The sequence below is a fragment of the Schistocerca cancellata genome, chromosome 1, assembly GCF_023864275.1.
Source record: "Schistocerca cancellata isolate TAMUIC-IGC-003103 chromosome 1, iqSchCanc2.1, whole genome shotgun sequence".
Taxonomy (NCBI): domain Eukaryota; kingdom Metazoa; phylum Arthropoda; class Insecta; order Orthoptera; family Acrididae; genus Schistocerca; species Schistocerca cancellata.
Window position 1 is genome coordinate 794459579 of NC_064626.1, and position 22559 is coordinate 794482137.

The 22559-nt window shown below is 38.6% G+C and overlaps 1 protein-coding gene across 1 annotated transcript in view; it reads left to right on the top strand.

Moving 5' to 3' along the window:
* Window positions 1-22559, top strand: part of LOC126104245 (ATP-dependent 6-phosphofructokinase-like) — a 453644-nt gene that overhangs the window by 34811 nt on the left and 396274 nt on the right. The window contains exons 2-3 of the mRNA XM_049912336.1: window positions 2467-2618; window positions 17760-17949. Coding sequence (XP_049768293.1) covers window positions 2467-2618; window positions 17760-17949 — 342 coding nt within the window. The remainder of the gene's footprint in view (window positions 1-2466; window positions 2619-17759; window positions 17950-22559) is intronic.

A 22559-nucleotide genomic window follows, 5' to 3' on the forward strand; every position in this document is an offset into this window, starting at 1 on the left:
CCATCCATTTCAAATGTAAACCAGATATGTGCTTTTGGTAAGTTAAACTAATCTCTTCCAAGCAACAAATATTCTCTTCATTAGGATCTGTACCATACAATGTCTATAAAATATACCCATAATTTTGCAAATCTGTTATCAGTAGTTGCTCCTATTACAAGCAATATAAAAGATGCCCAGTAAAATATTCTTGACCGAAAAAATGTGTCAGGCTCAATTTAGTTCAATCCAAAGAAGTTGAATGAATGTCTCGCTATATTTATTGATCCTCATTGTCATCATCATCATCGACTTGTTGAACAGTTTCCAGCCTAAGGCCAGGTCTGTTTGGAACATAAGCCTCTCCATCGTCTTCTGTCTTGCCACCATCTCTCCGTTTTCACCTTGGCCCAGTCTTCTCCTTTCTTCTGGACGCATTCCTCCACTCCTTTCAGCCATCTGTCTCTCGGTCTTCCTCTTGGTCTCTTTCTTTCCAGTTTAAAATGGTTCAAATGGCTCTGAGCACTATGGGACTTAACATCTGAGGCCATCAGTCCCCTAGACTTAGAACTACCTAAACCTAACTAACCTAAGGACATCATACACATCCATGCCCAAGGCAGGATTTGAATCTGCGACCATAGCAGCAGCAGCGCAGTTCCGGACTGAAGCGCCTAGAACCGCTCGGCCACTCATGTATCCTCTTGGGTATCGTCTTCTCCTCCGTATGCTTAACCATGCCCATACCATCTCAGCCTTGATTTCTCTATCTCCTCCTATAATGGTTCCACCTTCATTAATGCTCTGATCCTCTCATTTCTTAACCTGTCTATCTTTGTCACTCCAATACTGTTCCTCAAGAATTTCATCTCATTAGCTTGTACTTTGCTTTTCTCTCTTCCTACAAGTAGTAAAGAAAAGCATCCCAAAGGATTTGTTGATCCTAACATTTAAAATTTTTGTGCTTCTGTAATTTTTGAGGCTTGTGGAACTGTGTAAACTAATTTGTATAACATATTAAATGGTATGACTACACTAAATTATTTTTCATCTTTACTCTTCCGAGAGTTTGCTTCCTTCAGACGAATTCCCTGGTCCATACAATCAAAATTCTACAACAGATTGTAGTAGATCCAAAAAATGCATTCTGTTCTTAGGTGCTTTCAGAATCTGATTTGTAAAGGGAATATAGCATTGCTACTTAGTATGCCTTTCTGTGAAACCACTTCACAGTGGCTAGAGACAATCATATATCTTTTATGCTTACCAATTACTGTGTGTTATTTGATATTTGAGTTCAGAATATATTTAATTTAATAGAAATTATCTCTTGATTGCTTTAATTGCTGTATGAAAAGTCACAGCTCACACTACATTTCTGAGCACAGTGGTATAGATTACTGAATCAAAAGAAGTTGAATAAGTGTTGGAATTAATTTTCATTATATGTAACTCAGACTTTTTTTTCATTTTCCTCATTGAGCTTATATATAGGATGTCCCAGAATGTTTAACCTGATCATAAAACAGGCATTACTGTTTATTTATGCCATATATCCATGATATCCTGCTTTTATTGTGTTGACAAACTTATTAAGTTCCATGATGGTGTGCTTCAATTTATGAATCTCTCTCTGAGAGTACCACTGTTGATTAAAGAATAAAATGGCAGCATCAGTTTAGGAGAAAGTACAATGTGTTGTCTGGCTGGATAAGGCAAAAATTTCCAATCACAGTGTGACAGGGGTTCAGTATACTTACAGGAAGTTGACCAAGTATTTTGAAATGTGGATACAGTTGAAAAGAAGAAAAGCAGCAACTGATCTACAGAGACTATCGGCAACATCTGGACAAAGTTTACATGATCAGCATGTGTCCAGGAGTCTTTGGCTGAAAAATTTCCAGGTTAGTGGATTGTGAGACATTACACATTGCAATTTTGCTATTGGGGATATATTGATACAAAGATGGGTGTCACACCTGTACTGGATATGCTCACATTGCATGATCACATCGTTCAAACTGTTGAAAGTGTCATCCCTCAAATGTAAAAAGTTTTGGCATGAGATAGAGTACCATTTGGATGTTTTGCAAGTTATCAACAATGTTCACATTGAGTGTATTAAATGATATTGCATAAGACTAAAAAGTTTATTACTGTGTGTATGCATGTGTGAAATACTTTGTATCAATTTTAATTATAGAGCGGTGATCACTTTAAATCATGATAAACTTTCTAAGATGCCTTGGATATGTGACAAAATCACTGAATACCATGAACCAGACTGTAAGTGTTAGTCGTTAATAAATGATAACTTGTTCCTGATGGAAATATTGATATCTGTGTGTATGATTTAGGAAATGTATTTCAGAATTATACTTATGATATTTGTTCTAAAAACATAATAACTTATATGTAACACAGCAAGTTTGAACATTAACATTAAGATATTGAGAACCACTTTTTTTTCTTCATTGTGCTCTCTAGGGATGAATGCTGCAGTGCGTGCAGTAGTACGTTTTGGTATATATCTTGGATGTAAAGTTTATTTCATAAAAGAAGGTTATCAAGGAATGGTAGATGGCGGAGACAATATTGAGGAAGCAGGCTGGGCGACAGTTTCGTCCATTATACATAAGGTAAGCTGCCAAATATAACTGTTCTTTATAATTTATGTTAGGTGGAATGCTTGGTTCATCAGAGTAATTTTTGAAACTCAGACTGATTAAAACTGCAGGTCAACTGATCGATTTTTCTCTTTGTATTTGTTCCTATTTTATTATGTTATGTCCGTATCTGTAGCTGAGCATTCAGCATCAACATGTTGGACTGCCATGCAGAGTTCCTGGGTTCAGTGCCCAGTACTGACAGGTATTTTTTCTTTGTGGGAGGACTGGAACAGTGTGTACTAAGCCTTATGAGGAGGTATTTGAGTTAGAAGTAAGCAGTTTCAGGGTCTGGGTAGCTTAGAATGACAGGATGAGTGATACGTTGACACCATGCTCTTCTATTTTATCAAGCAAGTACCTTTAGCAAGCAAGGAGCTTGTCAGCAACGGAAAGTAATGACATATGTTTCACACCTTTATTTCGCCTAATCATCTGGAAAACTCTAGCTAGGTGGTGAACTGCAGTTACTGTATTGTAGTGCATTCTAGAGAGAGACATTTAGAGACTTACTGCAGAGATAGAAATCACAATGCCAGAAACAAATAAGTATCTTTAACACTCTCAATGAATATTAATTGGTAACTAATGATGCATCGAAGCCTAATTGTGAGACATGGAGACAGGATTCACGAGTGAAGATTCAGCCAAGTTATTGATTCTCCTCATCATAAAAAGCAGAACTTGAAAATCATCTGGAAGTTGGTACAAGTTCCTGAGGCGTAGCTTTTTGAGCCTTCTGAAAACCCATATCGAACAGTGCTTTGAAGTGCCATGCCCCCAAACATCTGTTGCATTTTAAGTTGCAGCCTTAAGTTTACTAACTGTTTGGAAAACATCACTTGATATTAAAATTTCTATAAACATTGACTGTCATTTTAATCTGTGTGGAAAATATTCAAAATGCTTTCTGGTAACTTAAATTTTGCACTACATTATTGAAAATCATATTTTAATATATCTTTTATGATGGCTACACCTCAGAGCCTTTAACTACAATCTGTGCCTGGTCATACGGAATGCTAGTCAGGGACATGTAGTCTGAGCAACTAAATACTGTAGATAGTTTTAATCTGTTTACTGGCTTTACAAAAACCAAGACATGTTAGGATTTTTGCCAGATTGATGAGCAAAATTATACTTTCAAATTCATTGAACACTTATCACATGGCTTCTCTTATGTTCATTCTTGGCTTTGTTCAACTTTTGTGTAGGAGTCTTTGGCATTGCTTAAATCTCTGAGGGAGATTTCTTTCCTTTACTAGCAATTTTATATCATGGCTGTCGAGCCAGTATGAGTTTCTCTCATCCATTACACTCTTACTTGGCATATACATATCTGAAGTATATTGAACAATACTTTTTAATTTTGTCAGTCGATACTCTACATTTTTGTCCCCAGAGATGAATGTTAAATGTTGATCTCCTGCATGATCTGCGGTCTGTCCCCTGTGTTCACTTCTTACGCAAACATGTTCCCAACTTAGCACTCTTTTTAATACCTGTAGCCTTTGTTGCCATAACACTCACATGGTCACAGATTTCCTTCTCTGCTATACCATACTTGAAAAGCTTGAGTTTTTTAGTTACAAGGAAATCTGAGGCTGCAGATATAATCATACACTGTAGATAATCAGTATTTATTATCCAAAGTGCTGTATTGTTAAAATGGAGGAAAATAAATGTAGTTATGATATTATTTATTATGTTATTATCAATTTCTTGTTGCTATGCAAATTTGAACGCTGAAAGCTGCATTTCATTCACAATGTCCATAAATGAGTAGATAACTGTTAAGTTCAAGTGGAAATGTTGTTCTTCGTATCAATAACAATGAAAATGAAGATGAATAAGATAATGTTTATATTGAGATTGGAAGAATGATAACATAAGTTAACTGTGACAGCAATACGTGTTGTGTCTGGAACCTGTGGTGATGGGCAGGTGTGCAATATTCAAGCCAGAGTGTCATATTCACTCCTCCCCCCCTTCCCCTCCCCTCACCTGTCCTTTCTTCCTCCATAATCTCAACACTTACACCAAAATCCATTTCATCTGGTCCTTCTCAAATCAATGAGCCACCACCCTACCAGATGTCAATCTCCACATTTCAGGTGGCTTCATAAATGTGTCTGTTCATATCAAGTGTTCAACCACCAGCAGCACCTCCAGCCATCATCAGTTTTTCATCAAAAAGTCTCTTCCATACAGCTTCGCCATACATGAATGCTGCATCTGCAATGGAAGGCAGGAGTTGTCGAAATGTAACGATAACCTTCCAGAATCTTTATTGACAATAAATACCCTATCCAGGTCATTCATAAACAGATCTCCTGTGCCACCTTGTCCTCAGGTGCCAGTAAACCTGGTAACCAATGCCCAACAGCACTGTTCCGATTACAAAATATCACCCCCTTGAAACGTTCAACAACATCCTTCTCCAGGGCAATGTCATTCGCTTAGGTGAGGGATACTCTATGCAAAACCTTGCCTACATCACCAAAAGTAGTGATCAGCCATCCATCCAACCTACAGAATATCCTTGTCCATCCCTGTTCCAGTTGTGCTTCCTGTCATACACACGAGTCACTCCCTTGTGGATGACCCAGCTACAAGACTTCTCCCATACACCCAGTCACCACCTCCTATCACAGTCCTGTTACAGACATTTCATACCTTGTAAAAGGCAAGAATGTGTGTAAAAGCAGCCATCTTACATGTCATCTGTGTTGCAATTACTGCACAGCATTCTATGGGGGCATGACAGGTAATTAATTGTCTACTCACATAGGTGGGTACTGCCAAACTGTGGTGAACTGCAAACTTGACCATGCAGTTGCCAAACATGCTGCACACTACCACACAAATTACTTTAATAGCTGCTTCACTATGCATGCTTCTTGGATACTCCCTTCCAGCACAAGCTTCTCTGAAGTATGCAGGTGGGAATTGTCTCTCCAGTGTATCTTGCATTCTCACAGTCCCCCTGGCCTAAACCTCAACTAGCCTGTTTTCCCATTGCCTCATGTTACTTTTTCTCTTGGCCTGTTGTATCTCTACTGAGTCATTTGTCTTTCCTGCTTGTGCCTCATACTATCCCACTCCCTCTCCTTGCCTCATGCATCCTTCTCTCCCTCCACCTCACATTCATCAGTCCAGGCAACTGCTCTCAGTAATCATTAGTATCGCCCCACGTTAGTGTGCATCTAGGTGTCTGTGTGGTCTTCTAGAAGCAGAGCTATAATCCATTCAGCTTAAGAAAAAACCTGATGTAAACAAACAAATGCAATGATTGGTCAGAAGCCGTAGCACACGTACACTGGTGTTGTTACGCTCTTGGAAGTAGGTCCTACTTATGTATTAGATATCTAATTACTAAGTTACGTTAAATGAAACTTTTAAGATATTCAAATTCAACATTTTTCTTAATCACGCTTTAGGTATGTAGCTTTTATTTCAAATATCGTGTACAGTCACAGCCTTTGCAGCCTTGTGCTCTGATTGTTGCACTGATAATGCGCAGTATGAAATTGGCTGAGGCTGCTTTCTGTTCCGTAGTGAAACACGTGCAAGGAACACAGTTAAAAAGCACCGAGAAATTGGCTGTTCTTAATGTTTTTTATCAATTTACAAAGATAATCGGCTTTGAAGTTTTCCCAGTGTTCTGTATACTGCAGTTGATAAACGAACTCAAACCGGAAGTGTAGTTGGTAGTGTAATGGAGTGGTAACCAAATGCGATTGATCGTGCTGTGGTTCAAAACTCCACCATATAATTTTTTTTGTCGTTCAATTTGAAATACCTAAATTTTGTAATTATAGAACTCATCATCATTTTTTATGAATAATGCATGACTTCTTGTTTCTAATTACACATTGGATGCGAAATTCTTATTTCCATTTCCAATACAAATTCTTAATTATTGATGCTTCATGAAAGACTGTTCATAAAAGTTGTTGAAATTTTTAAAGCAAAAATGAAAAACCAAATCCTTTTTATTTGGACTACGCCCATCATTTTATACCACAGAGGTTGATACGTATCTCAGAAACATGAAAAAGAATAATTTTCACAGCATCAAACACATCACACAAATGCTGCAGTTTTGCATTTGGCACTGTATCATTACAATATGGACTGAACAGAACTGATCTGGAGCCAAGCTATGGGATTTGGCCTGAGAAGTAACAAGACTCTTAAGCTGCCACATGTACTTTAACTAACGCTCGCAGCTTTTTGACACATCACTGCTGAACGGTGGTGGGGTATAGAATGGCTTGTCATAAAAGAAGAAGAGAAAATGCTGTGCCTGGTTGGCTTCGTAGATTTTGTTGTTGATAGACTGATTAACAACATATCAGGTGATACTTCCAGAACGGAAATGTATTCCTCTATTTCGGATAAGGAAGGAGCTAAGAGCTTACCAGACAGCCGACTGTAAGTAATACCTTCAGTGGCTTCAGTATTTAACTATATGGTTAAATCCTTCAATACTCTCTTATGTTACACACAGATTATGCAGAAAAATTACACTGTGGTTAAGTCAGTACTTTTCACCATTCTTGTTATTAATTACAATAGTACATTAGCTATAAATTATAATGCGTTGCGGTTTTCATGTAGTCATGTAAGGAGCGTATTGTGGGAGATTTGCAGCGTAATATTTCATTCTGCTTAAAAATTAAATTACATGTGAAACTGTATTGCTCCTCTGCTCGTCTCTTTTTATCTGTGAACTGCAGCTGGTCACGTCACTGTAGGCTAGCTGTACCAGCTGAAAAAAGGCCAGTGCTGTCCAAGTTAAATGTCCCGGTAAAGCTGTTGTCCCATATTATTGCCAAGTCGATGTGCGAGTAAATCAGAGCACTAAACGTACCCTTATTATTGTACTTGACAGTACTTGCAACAGCTTGGCTGCAGTCCCACGTGAAACAGAAATCCAATGAGGTTCCAGCAAATGTGCAAGAATACATAATGAAATGTTTACATCAGGTTTATTCTTAAGGTGAATGGATTATAGTGCCTGAAAGCTAGTGAATACTGTGTTCTGCAGGGTGGCACATCAGAAACTAGCACCAAGTACTAGACTACTCATTGGTGTCTGCCAGTTGTCATCTATTGTTTCAAAGCTGTTGCAACTTCAAATTGTATTGTCAGTACAAAATCCATTGTGACTTGGTTAAGATGTGTCAAGTAAATATCTCAGTGGGATGTGTCCTCTTCAAGAAAAATCGCAATAGTGGAGACGTATGTATCCACTGATTCATTTAAGGAAATGAGAGACATTTTGCAAAGAAGTTTTCTGACATTTCCATACTAGCAAAGAGTAGTATACAGTATTTGGTAACAAAGTGGCATATTACCATGTCAGTTGCAAATACCATTTCAGCAAGTCAGATTGTGGATCCCATATTTTTTTAAACAACAGGAAACACTGCTGTGCATGTGTGACTTTAAACACAGTTGACCACCTAGGAACACACACACACACACACACACACACACACACACACACACACACACACACACACATATATATATATATATATATATATATATATATATATATCTAAAAAATATATATATATATATATATATAGTTATAATAGAAGGAAACATTCCACGAAGGAAAAATATACCTAAAAACAAAGATGATGTGACTTACCAAATAAAAAAACTGGCCGGCCATCCCATTGTAGCTGGTTACTGTCTGTGTCTGTCGACCTGCCAGCACTTTCATTTGGTAAGTCACATCATCTTTGTTTTTAGGTATATATATATATATATATATATATATATATATATATATAAACAAAGACGATGTGACTTACCAAATGAAAGTGCTGGCAGGTCGACAGACACACAAATGAACACAAACATACACACAAAATTCAAGCTTTCGCAACAAACTGTTGCCTCATCAGGAAAGAGGGAAGGAGAGGGAAAGATGAAAGGATGTGGGTTTTAAGGGAGAGGGTAAGGAGTCATTCCAGTCCCGGGAGCAGAAAGACTTACCTTAAGGGGAAAAAAGGACGGGTATACACTCGCACACACACACATATCCATCCACACATATACAGACACAAGCAGACATGCTTGTGTCTGTATATGTGTGGATGGATATGTGTGTGTGTGCGAGTGTATACCCGTCCTTTTTTCCCCTTAAGGTAAGTCTTTCCGCTCCCGGGACTGGAATGACTCCTTACCCTCTCCCTTAAAACCCACATCCTTTCATCTTTCCCTCTCCTTCCCTCTTTCCTGATGAGGCAACAGTTTGTTGCGAAAGCTTGAATTTTGTGTGTATGTTTGTGTTCGTTTGTGTGTCTGTCGACCTGCCAGCACTTTCATTTGGTAAGTCACATCGTCTTTGTTTTTAGGTATATTTTTCCTTCGTGGAATGTTTCCTTCTATTATAACCATATCATATATATATATATATATATATATATATATATATAGAGGGAAACATTCCATGTGGAAAAAATATTGATCTGAAGGCTGACCAATCCATCGTCATTCTTCCGGCGTACAAGGGTTCCACGATTGTGGTACTTGATCGTCGGGAGTATGTGGCTGAGGGACTGCGTCAGCTTTCAGACAACACTACTTACAAAGTTTGCCAAGGTAATCCCATTCCTGATGTCCAGGCGGAGTTTTTAGGAATCCTCACAACCTTAGGCCCCCTACAAAAACTTTCACCTGACTCCATCAACCTCCTGACCCAACCAACACCCCGCACCCCTACCTTCTACCTTCTTCCTAAAATTCACAAACCCAATCATCCCGGCCATCCCATTGTAGCTGGTTACCAAGCCCCCACAGAATGTATCTCTGCCTACGTAGATCAACACCTTCAACCCATCACATGCAGTCTCCCATCCTTCATCAAAGACACCAACCACTTTCTCGAACGCCTGGAATCCCTACCCAGTCTGTTACCCCCGGAAACCATCCTTGTAACCATTGATGCCACTTCCTTATACACAAATATTCCGCATGTCCAGGGCCTCGCTGCGATGGAGCACTTCCTTTCACGCCGATCACCTGCCACCCTACCTAAAACCTCTTTCCTCATTACCTTAGCCAGCTTCATCCTGACCCACAACTTCTTCACTTTCGAAGGCCAGACATACAAACAATTAAAGGGAACAGCCATGGGTACCAGGATGGCCCCCTCGTACGCCAATCTATTCATGGGTCGCTTAGAGGAAGCCTTCTTGGTTACCCAGGCCTGCCAACCCAAAGTTTGGTACAGATTTATTGATGACATTTTCATGAGCTGGACTCTCAGTGAAGAAGAACTCCAGAATTTCCTCTCCAACCTCAACTCCTTTGGTTCCATCAGATTCACCTGGTCCTACTCTAAATCCCATGCCACTTTCCTTGACGTTGACCTCCACCTGTCCAATGGCCAGCTTCACACGTCCGTCCACATCAAACAAGCAACAGTACCTCCATTATGACAGCTGCCACCCATTCCACATCAAATGGTCCCTTCCCTACAGCCTAGGTCTTCGTGGCAAACGAATCTGCTCCAGTCTGGAATCCTTGAACCATTACACCAACAACCTGAAAACAGCTTTCGCATCCCGTAACTACCCTCCTGACCTGGTACAGAAGCAAATAACCAGAGCCACTTCCTCATCTCCTCAAACCCGGAACCTTCCACAGAAGAACCCCAAAAGTGCCCCACTTGTGACAGGATACTTTCCGGGACTGGATCAGATTCTGAATGTGGCTTTCCAGCAGGGATACGACTTCCTCAAATCCTGCCCTGAAATGTGATCCATCCTTCATGAAATCCTCCCCACTCCACCTAGAGTGTCTTTCTGCCGTCTACCTAACCTTCGTAACCTCTTAGTTCATCCCTATGAAATCCCCAAACCACCTTCCCTACCCTCTGGCTCCTACCCTTGTAACCACCCCTGGTGTAAAACCTGTCCCAGCACCCTCCCACCACCACCTACTCCAGTCCTGTAACCCGGAAGGTGTACACGATCAAAGGCAGAGCCATGTGTGAAAGCACCCACGTGATTTATCAACTGACCTGCCTACACTGTGAAGCGTTCTATGTGGGAATGACCAGCAACAAACTGTCCATTTGCATGAATGGACACAGGCAGACAGTGTTTGTTGGTAATGAGGATCACCCTGTGGCTAAACATGCCTTGGTGCATGGCCAGCACATCTTGGCACAGTGTTACACCGTCCGGGTTATCTGGATACTTCCCACTAACACCAACCTGTCAGAACTCCGGAGATGGGAACTTGCCCTTCAGCATATCCTCTCTTCTCGCTATCCGCCAGGCCTCAATCTCCGCTAATTTCTAATTTCAATTTGCCGCCGCTCGTACCTCACCTGTCTTTCAACATCATCTTTGCCTCTGTACTTCCGCCTCGACTGACATCTCTGCCCAAACTCTTGCCTTTACAAATGTCTGCTTGTGTCTGTGTATATGTGGATGGATATGTGTGTGTGTGCGAGTGTATGCCTGCCCTTTTTTCCCCCTAAGGTAAGTCTTTCCGCTCCCGGGATTGGAATGACTCCTTACCCTCTCCCTTAAAACCCACATCCTTTCGTCTTTCCCTCTCCTTCCCTCTTTCCTGATGAAGCAACTGTTGGTTGCGAAAGCTTGAATTTTGTGTGTATGTTTGTGTGTCTATCGACCTGGCAGCGCTTTTTATATATATATATATATAAAATCCTGTGAATCAGTCTCACGAATTAATGGTAGATCCACAGAAGAAAGGTTTGTTGGCAAAGAATTGTGGCTGCCATATTTGCTGAAAGTAACCACTTGTGATGTTTATCTGTGGGCTGTCTAGAGGAAAAACTGTACACAAATAACCCAATAATGTTATAAGAATAGAAGAAAAATATTCATAATGAAACTGAGAATTGATCTGACAGAATTGTGCAAAGTGTACTTTAACATGTTACGGCAAGTGCAAAAGTGCTTTGAAGCACAAGGAGGTCATTTTCGGCACCTAATGTAATATAAATGACAAGATCAATTTAGTAAATACAGACCTTTGCATAAGCTTATTCATTATTTCTTTACTATCTAATTATTACATATTTATGTATTTGTTGTTGTATCTGCCTGTGGTGGGCAATATTTTGGCATAATTGGCAAGTAATCTGTACTCAGTGCCATTTTTTCATATGCCACCTGTATTATGTGTATCTATCTGCCACACATCAGTCTGCTGTAGGTGAGTGACTTTTCCTTTTTTATGTATTGTTCAACCCAGAATTTTCCTGCTATAAGTTTTTTCTATTTCAGAAATTGTTATATCTGTTTTTGACTTTTATTTTGAATCATAAAGTTTCCATGTAGCTATGTCTTCCTTTTTTATTTGAACTGAAGTGTTGCAATGTACTTTTTTGTGATAAGCTTGACACCAGGTGTCCTTCTGTATAAATAACAACTTTATTATTTTGAAGTTGCATCCAGATAGTTAAAAAGTTGTATGTTTATTTATTTATTTATTGCTTACCATATTTACTCGAATCTAAGCCGCACTTTTTTTCCAGTTGTTGTAATCCAAAAAACTGCCTGCGGCTTAGAATCGAGTGCAAAATAACAGGAAGTTCTAAAAAATGTTGGTAGGTGCCGCCACTTCTGCTGTCAAATATATGTACCACTACACAGGCATGCTTTGCAGACACAAAGATAAATACTGGCGCCAAAACCTCTGCGTCAGTAAATAAATTAAAAGAAAAGGTACAAAAATGTAAAAATCATGCCATGTATTCTTTCGTATTTGCTGCTATCTCATTTAAATCCTGTCTGCCTAATAAACTACGAAACAAGAGTGAGACAACAGCAAACGTGGAAGAATATACATACCATGTTATGTTTATATTCTTATTATTCTTATGCTGAATAGTAATACAGTCAGAAATGAAGCACAGAAACTGACTAGATTTTTAAGTCTAAGATGAATCTAATTTCTGTGCAGTATGTAATGTACTTAAGAGGTGTCTGCAAAGATTTTCAAATGGAGAAAATTTTTTGCTAAACTCTCGTTCAGAACATCATCTATCATACACAGTCTATTATTTGGTTCTCGTTGATCATTATCAAAGAAAGCAGCAGTGTAAGTAACAACAAATAACAGTATCTTGCCATTGTTTCGCTTATTAGATAATTCCTCTCATATTTTTATTGTAAGTGGCGGAAGCGCGCACAAAAGCAAGACATGCCACGAGCGGCGACAGCTCATAAACACTCATCATCAGAACGCGACAAACAATGCACAACACAGTAAAATAATGCATTTTCAGCTTAGAGTGACTTAAACACCTATAGCAAAGAGAATGGCACTTATCAGATCAAACCAAAATAAGCAATCGAATCAAACCAGACAAAGCACCTGAAAAAGGAAGGGTACCCGTATAAATACGGACGGAGCGCCTGACACATAGCGATGGCTACTTGGTAAAGCTTAACAGTTAAGATTATGACTCAAACCAAACTACCGCAGCTGTAGCCATTCGACCTAAATTGTGTCTCATGTTACAATGGACCAACGTTGTTTCGATTTGGAGGTGTGGCCTAAAACTTTTCTCTCCCCTTGAATTTCGAGTCACAAATTTCAGGTGTGGCTTAGATTTGGGAAATTTTTTTTCCTTGATTTCGAGTCTCATTTTTCAGGTGCGGCTTAGATTTGAGTGCGGCTTAAATTTGAGTAAATACGGTACTTAGCCTGACCAGATTACGGCCTTAAGGCTCTCTCTTACATGTGGCCAGGAGTAATACATACCAAAAATACCACAAAAACATTCACAACAACAATAATAATAATAATTGACAGTAATAATAATAATAATAATAATAATAATAATAACCCTTTAGATCACATAACATCAACAGATACGAAGAAAGTAAATTGGAAAAAGAAAACACTACATGGCAAGCACCCGTATCATCTAACACAGCCACACATCGATCAAGACGCATCCAACACATGGCTAAGAAAAGACAATATATACAGTGAGACGGAAGGATTCATGATTGCAATACAGGATCAAACAATAAACACCAGATATTACAGCAAGCATATTATTAAAGATCCCAATACCACAACAGATAAATGAAGACTTTGCAAACAACAAATAGAAACAGTAGATCACATCACAAGTGGATGTACAATACTAGGAAATACAGAATACCCCAGCAGACATGACACTGTAGCAAAAATAATACATCAACAGCTTGCCTTACAAAGTAAACTTATAAAACAACACGTTCCCACATACAAGTATGCACCACAAAATGTACTGGAGAATGATGAATACAAATTATACTGGAACAGAACCATTATAACAGATAAAACAACACCACATAACAAACCTGACATCATACTCACCAATAAAAAGAAGAAATTAACACAACTAATCGAAATATCCATACCCAATACAACAAATATACAAAAGAAAACAGGAGAAAAAATTGAAAAATACATCCAACTGGCTGAGGAAGTCAAGGACATGTGGCATCAGGATAAAGTTGACATTATACCAATTATACTATCAACTACAGGAGTCATACCACACAATATCCACCAGTACATCAATGCAATACAGCTATATCCAAACTTATATATACAACTACAGAAATCCGTAATTATTGATACATGTTCAATTACCCGAAAGTTCCTAAATCCAGTATAACATATACCTTACAGTTAAAAGGAAGTCACACTTGATTAAGGTCCGTGTCACTTTCCATTTTTGACCAGACATAACGTCTGAGAAAAGAAAGAAATAATAATAATAATGTCCTTTACTATACAGATAATCATTTTGAGAATGCAGCTGAGTTATGTATTGGTACAGAGAGGATTTTGCTTCATTGAGAACAATAATAATAATAATAATAATTATTATTATTATAGCAAAGGACATTAAGAATGATGAATATTAGTTTAGTATGTTTGATACCTTGTTTTGTGTTATTTACTTTTAGTTTAGTTTTAGTTATGTCATGTTCCATATATCATTTTCCTGATTATTTTATTGATATGATGTGGAACAAGTCAGATTACAATATATATACACACACATGAATTGTACTAATATTAATATTACTGAAATTTTTAGTTCCATACATAAATATTGCTGTATACACACATGAAATGTGTTAATATTACTGAAATTTTTAGTTCTACACATAAATATTGCCAATATTAATATTACTGAAATTTTTAGTTCTACACATGCAACTACATTTAGAGGTACAATTTTTTTAACCATTTCTGAAACAGAAACTCTTCCATGGAGTAGAAGGAGTTGTCCAAAAGAAATTACTTTAAGCTAGGTTTGAAACTTGGTCTGCTACCTGCCAGACACTTTATGTTGTTGGGCAAATGTTCCAAAATTTTTGTTGCTGAATAATGTACTGCTTTTTCAGCAACTGACAGCTTCAATAATGGATAGGAAAGGTCATTATTCTCTCTAGTGTTGTACGTATGAACATCGCTGTTCTTTGCGAATTGAGGTGGATTATTTGTAACGAATTTCATTAGCAAATATATGTACACTGATGGTGCAGTTAAAATGCCTAACTCCTGGAAAAGGTGCCTACACAACATCCTTACGTCCTTGGGTTAACACCACTAATTATTCTCACTGCTCTCTTTTGTGCAATCAATACAATATGTTTAAGTGGTGAGATACCCCAGAAAACTATTCCACAAGACATTATTGAGTGGAAATATGCAAAGTATGTTAGGAGGCTGATCTGTTTATTCCCAGTTATTGGAATAAAAGTAAATCTAGTCTAAATCTAATCTAATCCAAGACTAGCGATTATATGAAGAGCGAAAGAAGCTGAACTTAGTTGTTTGAGAAGCACAGTAATATGTTTCTTCCATTTCAAGTTGTCATCAATGTGAACACCCAAAAATTTGTAGAAATCTACCCTGTTAACTGAGCCCTGTTCATATGCTACATCAATTGTCAGTATGTATTTGGTGTACAGAACTGGATATAGTGAATTTTTTCAAAATTAGGGGAGAGCCCATTTTCTGAGACCACTTAATAATTGTTTGAAAGACATCCTTAACAATATCTTCAGCAGCTTTTTCTGGAATGGCATTTATTATAACATTTGTGTCATCTGAAAAAAGTACTAGTTCTGCTTGCATGAACATTAAGTGGGAGGTCATTCACATGAATAAGGTACAGCAGAGGACCTAAAATTGAACCCTGTGGGTCTCCCTTTGTGGTAACTCCCCATTCACTAGAATTTACCACCCTCCCAACATTGTTTGCGCTATTCAGCACAACTTTTTGCTTTCTGTTCATTAAGTATTATTAAAACCAGCTGTGTGTATAGCCTTCAATTCCATAAAACCTGAGTTTTTATGGGTAAATGTGTAGATAGAATTCTCAGTCGAGTAACCCTTCCGGAATCCGAACTGTGACATGCTGAGTACATTATTTTCACTTAAATGTGAGACTACTCTTGAATACATAACTTTTTCGAATATTTTAGAAAATGAAATCAGCAATAAGATTGTTCTATAATTATTTGAGTCACTTTTGTCCCCTTTCTTATGAAGAGGTTTGACAATTGCGTATTTCGATCTGTCTGCAAAAATTCCTTGTGCCAGTGAAGCATTACATATATCGCTAAGGACTCCACTTATTAAATTAGAACAACACTTCAAAATTCTGTTGGGGACTCCATCAACACCACATGAGCTCTTGTTTTTCAGTATATTTATAATTCCCGTAATTTCAGTGGGGGATGTTGGTGCTATTTCTGAAGGCCTAAAGTCTTGGGTAATGACATTTTTAACATATTTTTTTGCTTCTTCAACTGAACCCTTTAACCCTATTTTTGCTCCTACATTCAGAAAGTGATTGTTAAAAATACTTGCAACTTGTGAATTATTACTCACAACATCATCATTTAGCTTTACTGCATTGGTATGCTGTGCGAAGTGAGGCTGCTCCGTCTCATGTTTAACAATATTCCCTATAGTTTTAATTTTATTATGCGCATTATTAATTTCTGTCAGAACACACATGCTACTCGACTTCTTAATGGCTTTCCTTAAAATATTACAATATCTTTTGTAGTAAGCAAGTAATGTCGGATCCTGACTTATTCTGGCCTGTCCATATATTACCCTCTTCCTCTTACACAATATCTTAAATCACTTAGTAATCCATATCTTACTTGAATTTGTAATGGCTTTTTTGGATAATGTTTCAGGAAAGCAACTCTCAAATGTTGAGACAAATTTATGGTGGAATAAATCAGAAGTGGGAGGGATAAAGAAAGAGGAGAAGATTGAAATGACAATGACATTGGGTGTTAGAAAAGAACAGAATTTAAATCAAGAGCTCTTCTGACAAGGGGGGCCGGACAAGTTGTGGGGGAGACTGGTTGATGGGAGTGAGCTGCAGGCTAGTAAATGGAAGAGATGGCTATTGTGTTAGAAGGTGGGCCATTAGCAGTCTTTTGCAGTTTGGAAGGAATTTAATTTCTGTGATATTTTAAGGAAAATTGTTTCAAAGTGTGGTTCCTGATACAGACAGTAATTCTGAGAATGTGGCTGAGTTATGCATTGGTACAGAGAGGATTTTGCTTCTTTGAGAACAATTCTGCTGTGCTGTTCAGGTAGTGGTGTAAGTGTTGAAGATAAATAAGAAGAAGTGCAGTGATTGAGAAGACAACAGAGCAAACATAGAATATGATAGTCTCTATGCTTATCAGCACATAGCCATGATAATTGTTTGTAGGCAGGAATGATATGGTCAAAATAGTATACATCACAAATGTATCATACACAAGTATTCATCACAAGTTCTAGCAGCCTGTGTGAGCTTTTGTATAAAAGTCCTTGGAGAATTGAATTGCCATAGTCAAGTGTGAGAAGTATTAGTGACTCTACAAGCTTCCTTTTAGGCTTGAAAGGAAATACTTCTTGTATTTCTATAGTGAATGAAGTGATACTGACACCTTCATACACGCTACACTTGTATGTTCAATCCACTCTGAGGTTACTGTAGCACCACACTGTTTTTTAGTCAAGATAGTCCAAATACTCACTTTTTTAGTTAAAATAATACAGTTACATGATAATTATTTACAGGGTGGGACCATTATTGGTTCAGCCAGATGCATGGATTTTAAAGAACGAGAAGGACGCTTAAAAGCTGCTGCTAACTTGGTGGACAGAGGAATTACCAATTTGGTGGTAATTGGTGGTGATGGATCATTGACAGGTGCTAATCATTTCAAGACAGAGTGGCCTTCTCTTCTGGAAGAACTTAGCAGTACAGGTGAAACCAACTGAATACTATTTAACAGTGAAATATACTTTGGTGTTATTCCATTGATATTATCAAAGACACATGGAGTTTACTATACATGTGTTATTGTTTTTTTTTATTAGTCCATCTCTTTTCCCTAAGATTCTTTGAGAACTAAGGATCCACTCTTATCTTAAAAAAAAAAAAAAAAAAGAAAAAAAAAAAAAAACAACACACACACACACACACACACACACAGACTCTCTCTTTCTCTCTCACTCCTGATGGGCTCAGTACGGGATGAGTGGCAGAATGAGTGGTGAATGGTGGAATGGGTGATGAGCTCATAGAAGAGATGTGAATTGGGGAGAAGAGAACAGGGGATTGTGGAAGAATACACCATATACAACAACAAAACACAGTGCTCATACAAGTGTTTGCTAGCAGCAAAATGTGTCAAAGGCTTTAGGAAGACTATGCAATGTTTCATAACAACAAATTGCCTCTGATGAGCGTGACATCACAACTGTTTACATTAGATTCATTTGAAAGGTTGCGAGCGAGCTTATGCGCATGTGCAGTTGAGTCGCGTATGATTAGTACCTTCTCCCACTTCTGGCTACAGAAGTGTGGCAGTGAGCAGTATAAGCAATAGCAGCAAGCAGCCAGACGCTATCCAGAAAAATTTTACTGGTGCGCCTAAGTTGCCAGATTCATGTATGCGCAACAGGCCCGGAACTAGGGGGAGGGGGCAAACAGGGGTATCTGCCCCGGGTGGTAGTTTCAGAGGGGCAAGGGAGGAGGCGCCAAATTCATATTATTGAGGAAATAGACCTTGTTTCACAAAGCACCTAGCATCCAGCGCACGTTGGTATATCGACTATTCATATTATTTTGAACGCATCCCTGTTGGTTTTTGAACATTTTCGAACAAATTCTAAGTTGGTTTCTGAAATAATCGTAACTTGATTTTTGAATGCATGCATGGGGTACGTGATGTCTCTGCCAGGGGAATCCCTGTCTCAAAGGGGACGGGTCTGTACGAGCTGAGCGGAATAAAGCCGAACGGGTGAATGCCAATCGCCGTTTATGTGGTTAATTGGGTTTGCAAATAATAAGTGTTGTTATAACTCCTAGCGAATTTCATAGATTCAGACTACCAGAGTGGAAATAAACGACTAAAAGGAATAACAGGCAACAAATATTGTATATTGTCTCTTCTGTGTATCAAAGAAAATGAAATTTTGGCAGAAAATTTTTGACTACACTACTAAGGGCCAGTTATACAGTCCCGAGTTAGCAGCCACTTATGTTCTATTCTGGGAATAGTGTGGAAAACGCATTGTACGAACACGTAATAACGCCTAACCGGAGAATAAATGTGGGATAACTAAACCGATGATTGTTGCAGGGTTAGTGAAGTTAACCAGATAATATGTTTTGACACTGGCAGGAATAGTTACAGAATTGGTGATGACTAAGATTGTTTGTTAGAATGAGGAAGGAGAAGAAACGAGGACTCTCACAAATTACAGAAGAATATGACGATTCCAAATCTATATAAAAATTTCATACTACTACTTTTCATTCTAATGTTTCAGAAGCTAGAGAGTATGAATGAAATATGAAACTATTTCGTAACATAAAACTTTTTGCTTTTAGTAGGCCTAGTAGGCATTTGATATAGGTACTTTGTGAATTATATTCTGTCATGTTAAAAAAATAGACTGAAACATTCCACGTGGGAAAAATATATTTAAAAAGAAAGATGATGAGACTTACCCAACAAAAGCGCTGGCAGGTCGATAGACACAAAAATAAACACAAACATACACACAAAACTCTAGCTTTCGCAACCAACGGTTGCCTCGTAAGGAAAGAGGGAAGGAGAAGGAAAGACAAAAGGATTGGGTTTTAAGGGAGAGGGTAAGGAGTCATTCCAATCCCGGGAGCTGAAAGACTTACCTTAGGGGGAAAAAAGGACAGGTTTACACTCGCACACACACACATATCCATCCACACATACACAGACACAAGCAGACATTTGTAAAGGCAAAGAGTTTGGGCAGAGATGTCAGTCGGGACGGAAATACAGAGGCAAAGATGATGTTGAAAGACAGGTGAGGTATGAGCGGCGGCAGATTGAAATTAGCGGAGATTGAGGCCTGGCGGATAGCGAGAAGAGAGGATATGCTGAAGGGCAAGTTCCCATCTCCGGAGTTCTGACAGGTTGGTGTTAGTGGGAAGTATCCAGATAACCCGGACGGTGTAACACTGTGCCAAGATGTGCTGGCCGTGCACCAAGGCATGTTTAGCCACAGGGTGATCCTCATTACCAACAAACACTGTCTGCCTGTGTCCATTCATGCGAATGGACAGTTTGTCGCATGAATGGACACAGGCAGACAGTGTTTGTTGGTAATGAGGATCACCCTGTGGCTAAACATGCCTTGGTGCACGGCCAGCACATCTTGGCACAGTGTTACACCGTCCGGGTTATCTGGATACTTCCCACTAACACCAACCTGTCAGAACTCCGGAGATGGGAACTTGCCCTTCAGCATATCCTCTCTTCTCGCTATCCGCCAGGCCTCAATCTCCGCTAATTTCAATCTGCCGCCGCTCATACCTCACCTGTCTTTCAACATCATCTTTGCCTCTGTATTTCCGTCCCGACTGACATCTCTGCCCAAACTCTTTGCCTTTACAAATGTCTGCTTGTGTCTGTGTATGTGTGGATGGATATGTGTGTGTGTGCGAGTGTAAACCTGTCCTTTTTTCCCCCTAAGGTAAGTCTTTCCGCTCCCGGGATTGGAATGACTCCTTACCCTCTCCCTTAAAACCCAATCCTTTTGTCTTTCCTTCTCCTTCCCTCTTTCCTGACGAGGCAACCGTTGGTTGCGAAAGCTAGAGTTTTGTGTGTATGTTTGTGTTTATTTTTGTGTCTATCGACCTGCCAGCGCTTTTGTTGGGTAAGTCTCATCATCTTTCTTTTTAAATATAAAAAAATAGACTCATTTATTTGGTGTGTGTGACAAGCAATATTAGGCAGGCCTATTTTGTTTTATCTAGCAGTGACAAAATACACGTAATCAGATCAAGAAACCACACCAGCCTTGGGTACAATTTGTATTAACAGCTTTTTTAGTATTACACAACAACATTTTGTTTTTTCAAGTGACAAAACGTTTGATGAAGTTTGATGAGATAATAGATCCTTTCACAGAAAGGAAAGGACACCACGTAAAGCTGCAGCAAGGTTAGAGAGAAAAAAAGCTGGGACTTAACGATTGAAGAAATGTGTACTGTCTTGCTTGTCACTTGTCTTTACTCCTTTTATGTATCCTATATTTAATTTTATGTCACACAAAACAGCAAGGTATTAGCTGATAGGCAGTAAACACTGCAAATTTTCTAAAGAGTTCTTGTTCTGCCAGTTACAAATAATCCCATCCAGTATTAATTGCGAGATTTTTTTAAAGAGGGGCTGGATGTCAAACCGGCCGACTGGGAGCAAGAGAGGCACCACAGGACATTTTAATTTCCACTGTCCTGAATATAGTTTGATGACACCCATTTAAAAATATTACATGTTTGAATTCCACAGAGCGAAATACAGAGACCAAATAACATGCCTTACGTTCCCTCAAACATACATGTTTTCGTATCATACTCTTCAAAAAGATGTGCCCTACAAAATGAAGATATTTTATAAAAGTCGATTTTTTTAAATTTTGGGCGTCCAACCTCAAACGCTTGAGGGAGGGGGAGCACCACTATCTAGTATTGCCCCGGTTTGGAAATATCGTAGATCCGGACCTGATGCACAGAGCAGTCTGAGTTGTAGTGGGGAGGTGGTAGTCTCCACGTGACCCCTGTTTACATTAAGTGATTTTGCTGTTTCCTCTTCGTTTATTGCTCTCACGTCAAATGAAAACAAAATGGATGTCTTGGCCTGGAGCTATCAAGTGAATTAAAATACATTCACATAATTACAAGAGGCTAAAATATGTTGTTAGTTTCAGATTTTATTTTGTTTCCACCTTTCTGACAGTCAAACGTTGATCGCCTTGCAGAACAATGAAGTTATTTTTGTCAGTTTGTTAAAGAAATTTGACTTTTGTTAATCTTTTCTGCTGAGGCAGTCAATCTATTTGAAATGAAGTGTTTAATTCTGCACTATTGGCTAGTTTCAACTGTTAGCTGCATTTCAAGTTCACGTTTTCATCTTCTAGTGCATATGGCATTATGCCTTAATAAAGAACCAAACATTAGGTAATACAGTACTGGTACTCCAAGAAAATTTACATCTGAATCTGGACATATGAATGAGCACTTTAAGCCGAATGATGCATTTTAGTATGGATCACAAAATTCCCGTGCTCTTGGAGTAATCCCTAATGTCTTGTTTCTTTTATGACATAATGTAAGATCTTTCAAAGTTTTACACGTACGAACGTACATGGTTCCTGCATCATTGTTGCTGTGCAAGTGCGGTGACACCTGTTATCTGGCACTCTTTGGCAACTGCTGAAACGATTCTATTTCTAACAGGTCGCGGGAAAATATTCCGAATGGTTCTTTGAAAAGCATTACTTTCAAAGTAAATTTCCTTTTACGCAAGAAGAACTCTGTGGGTG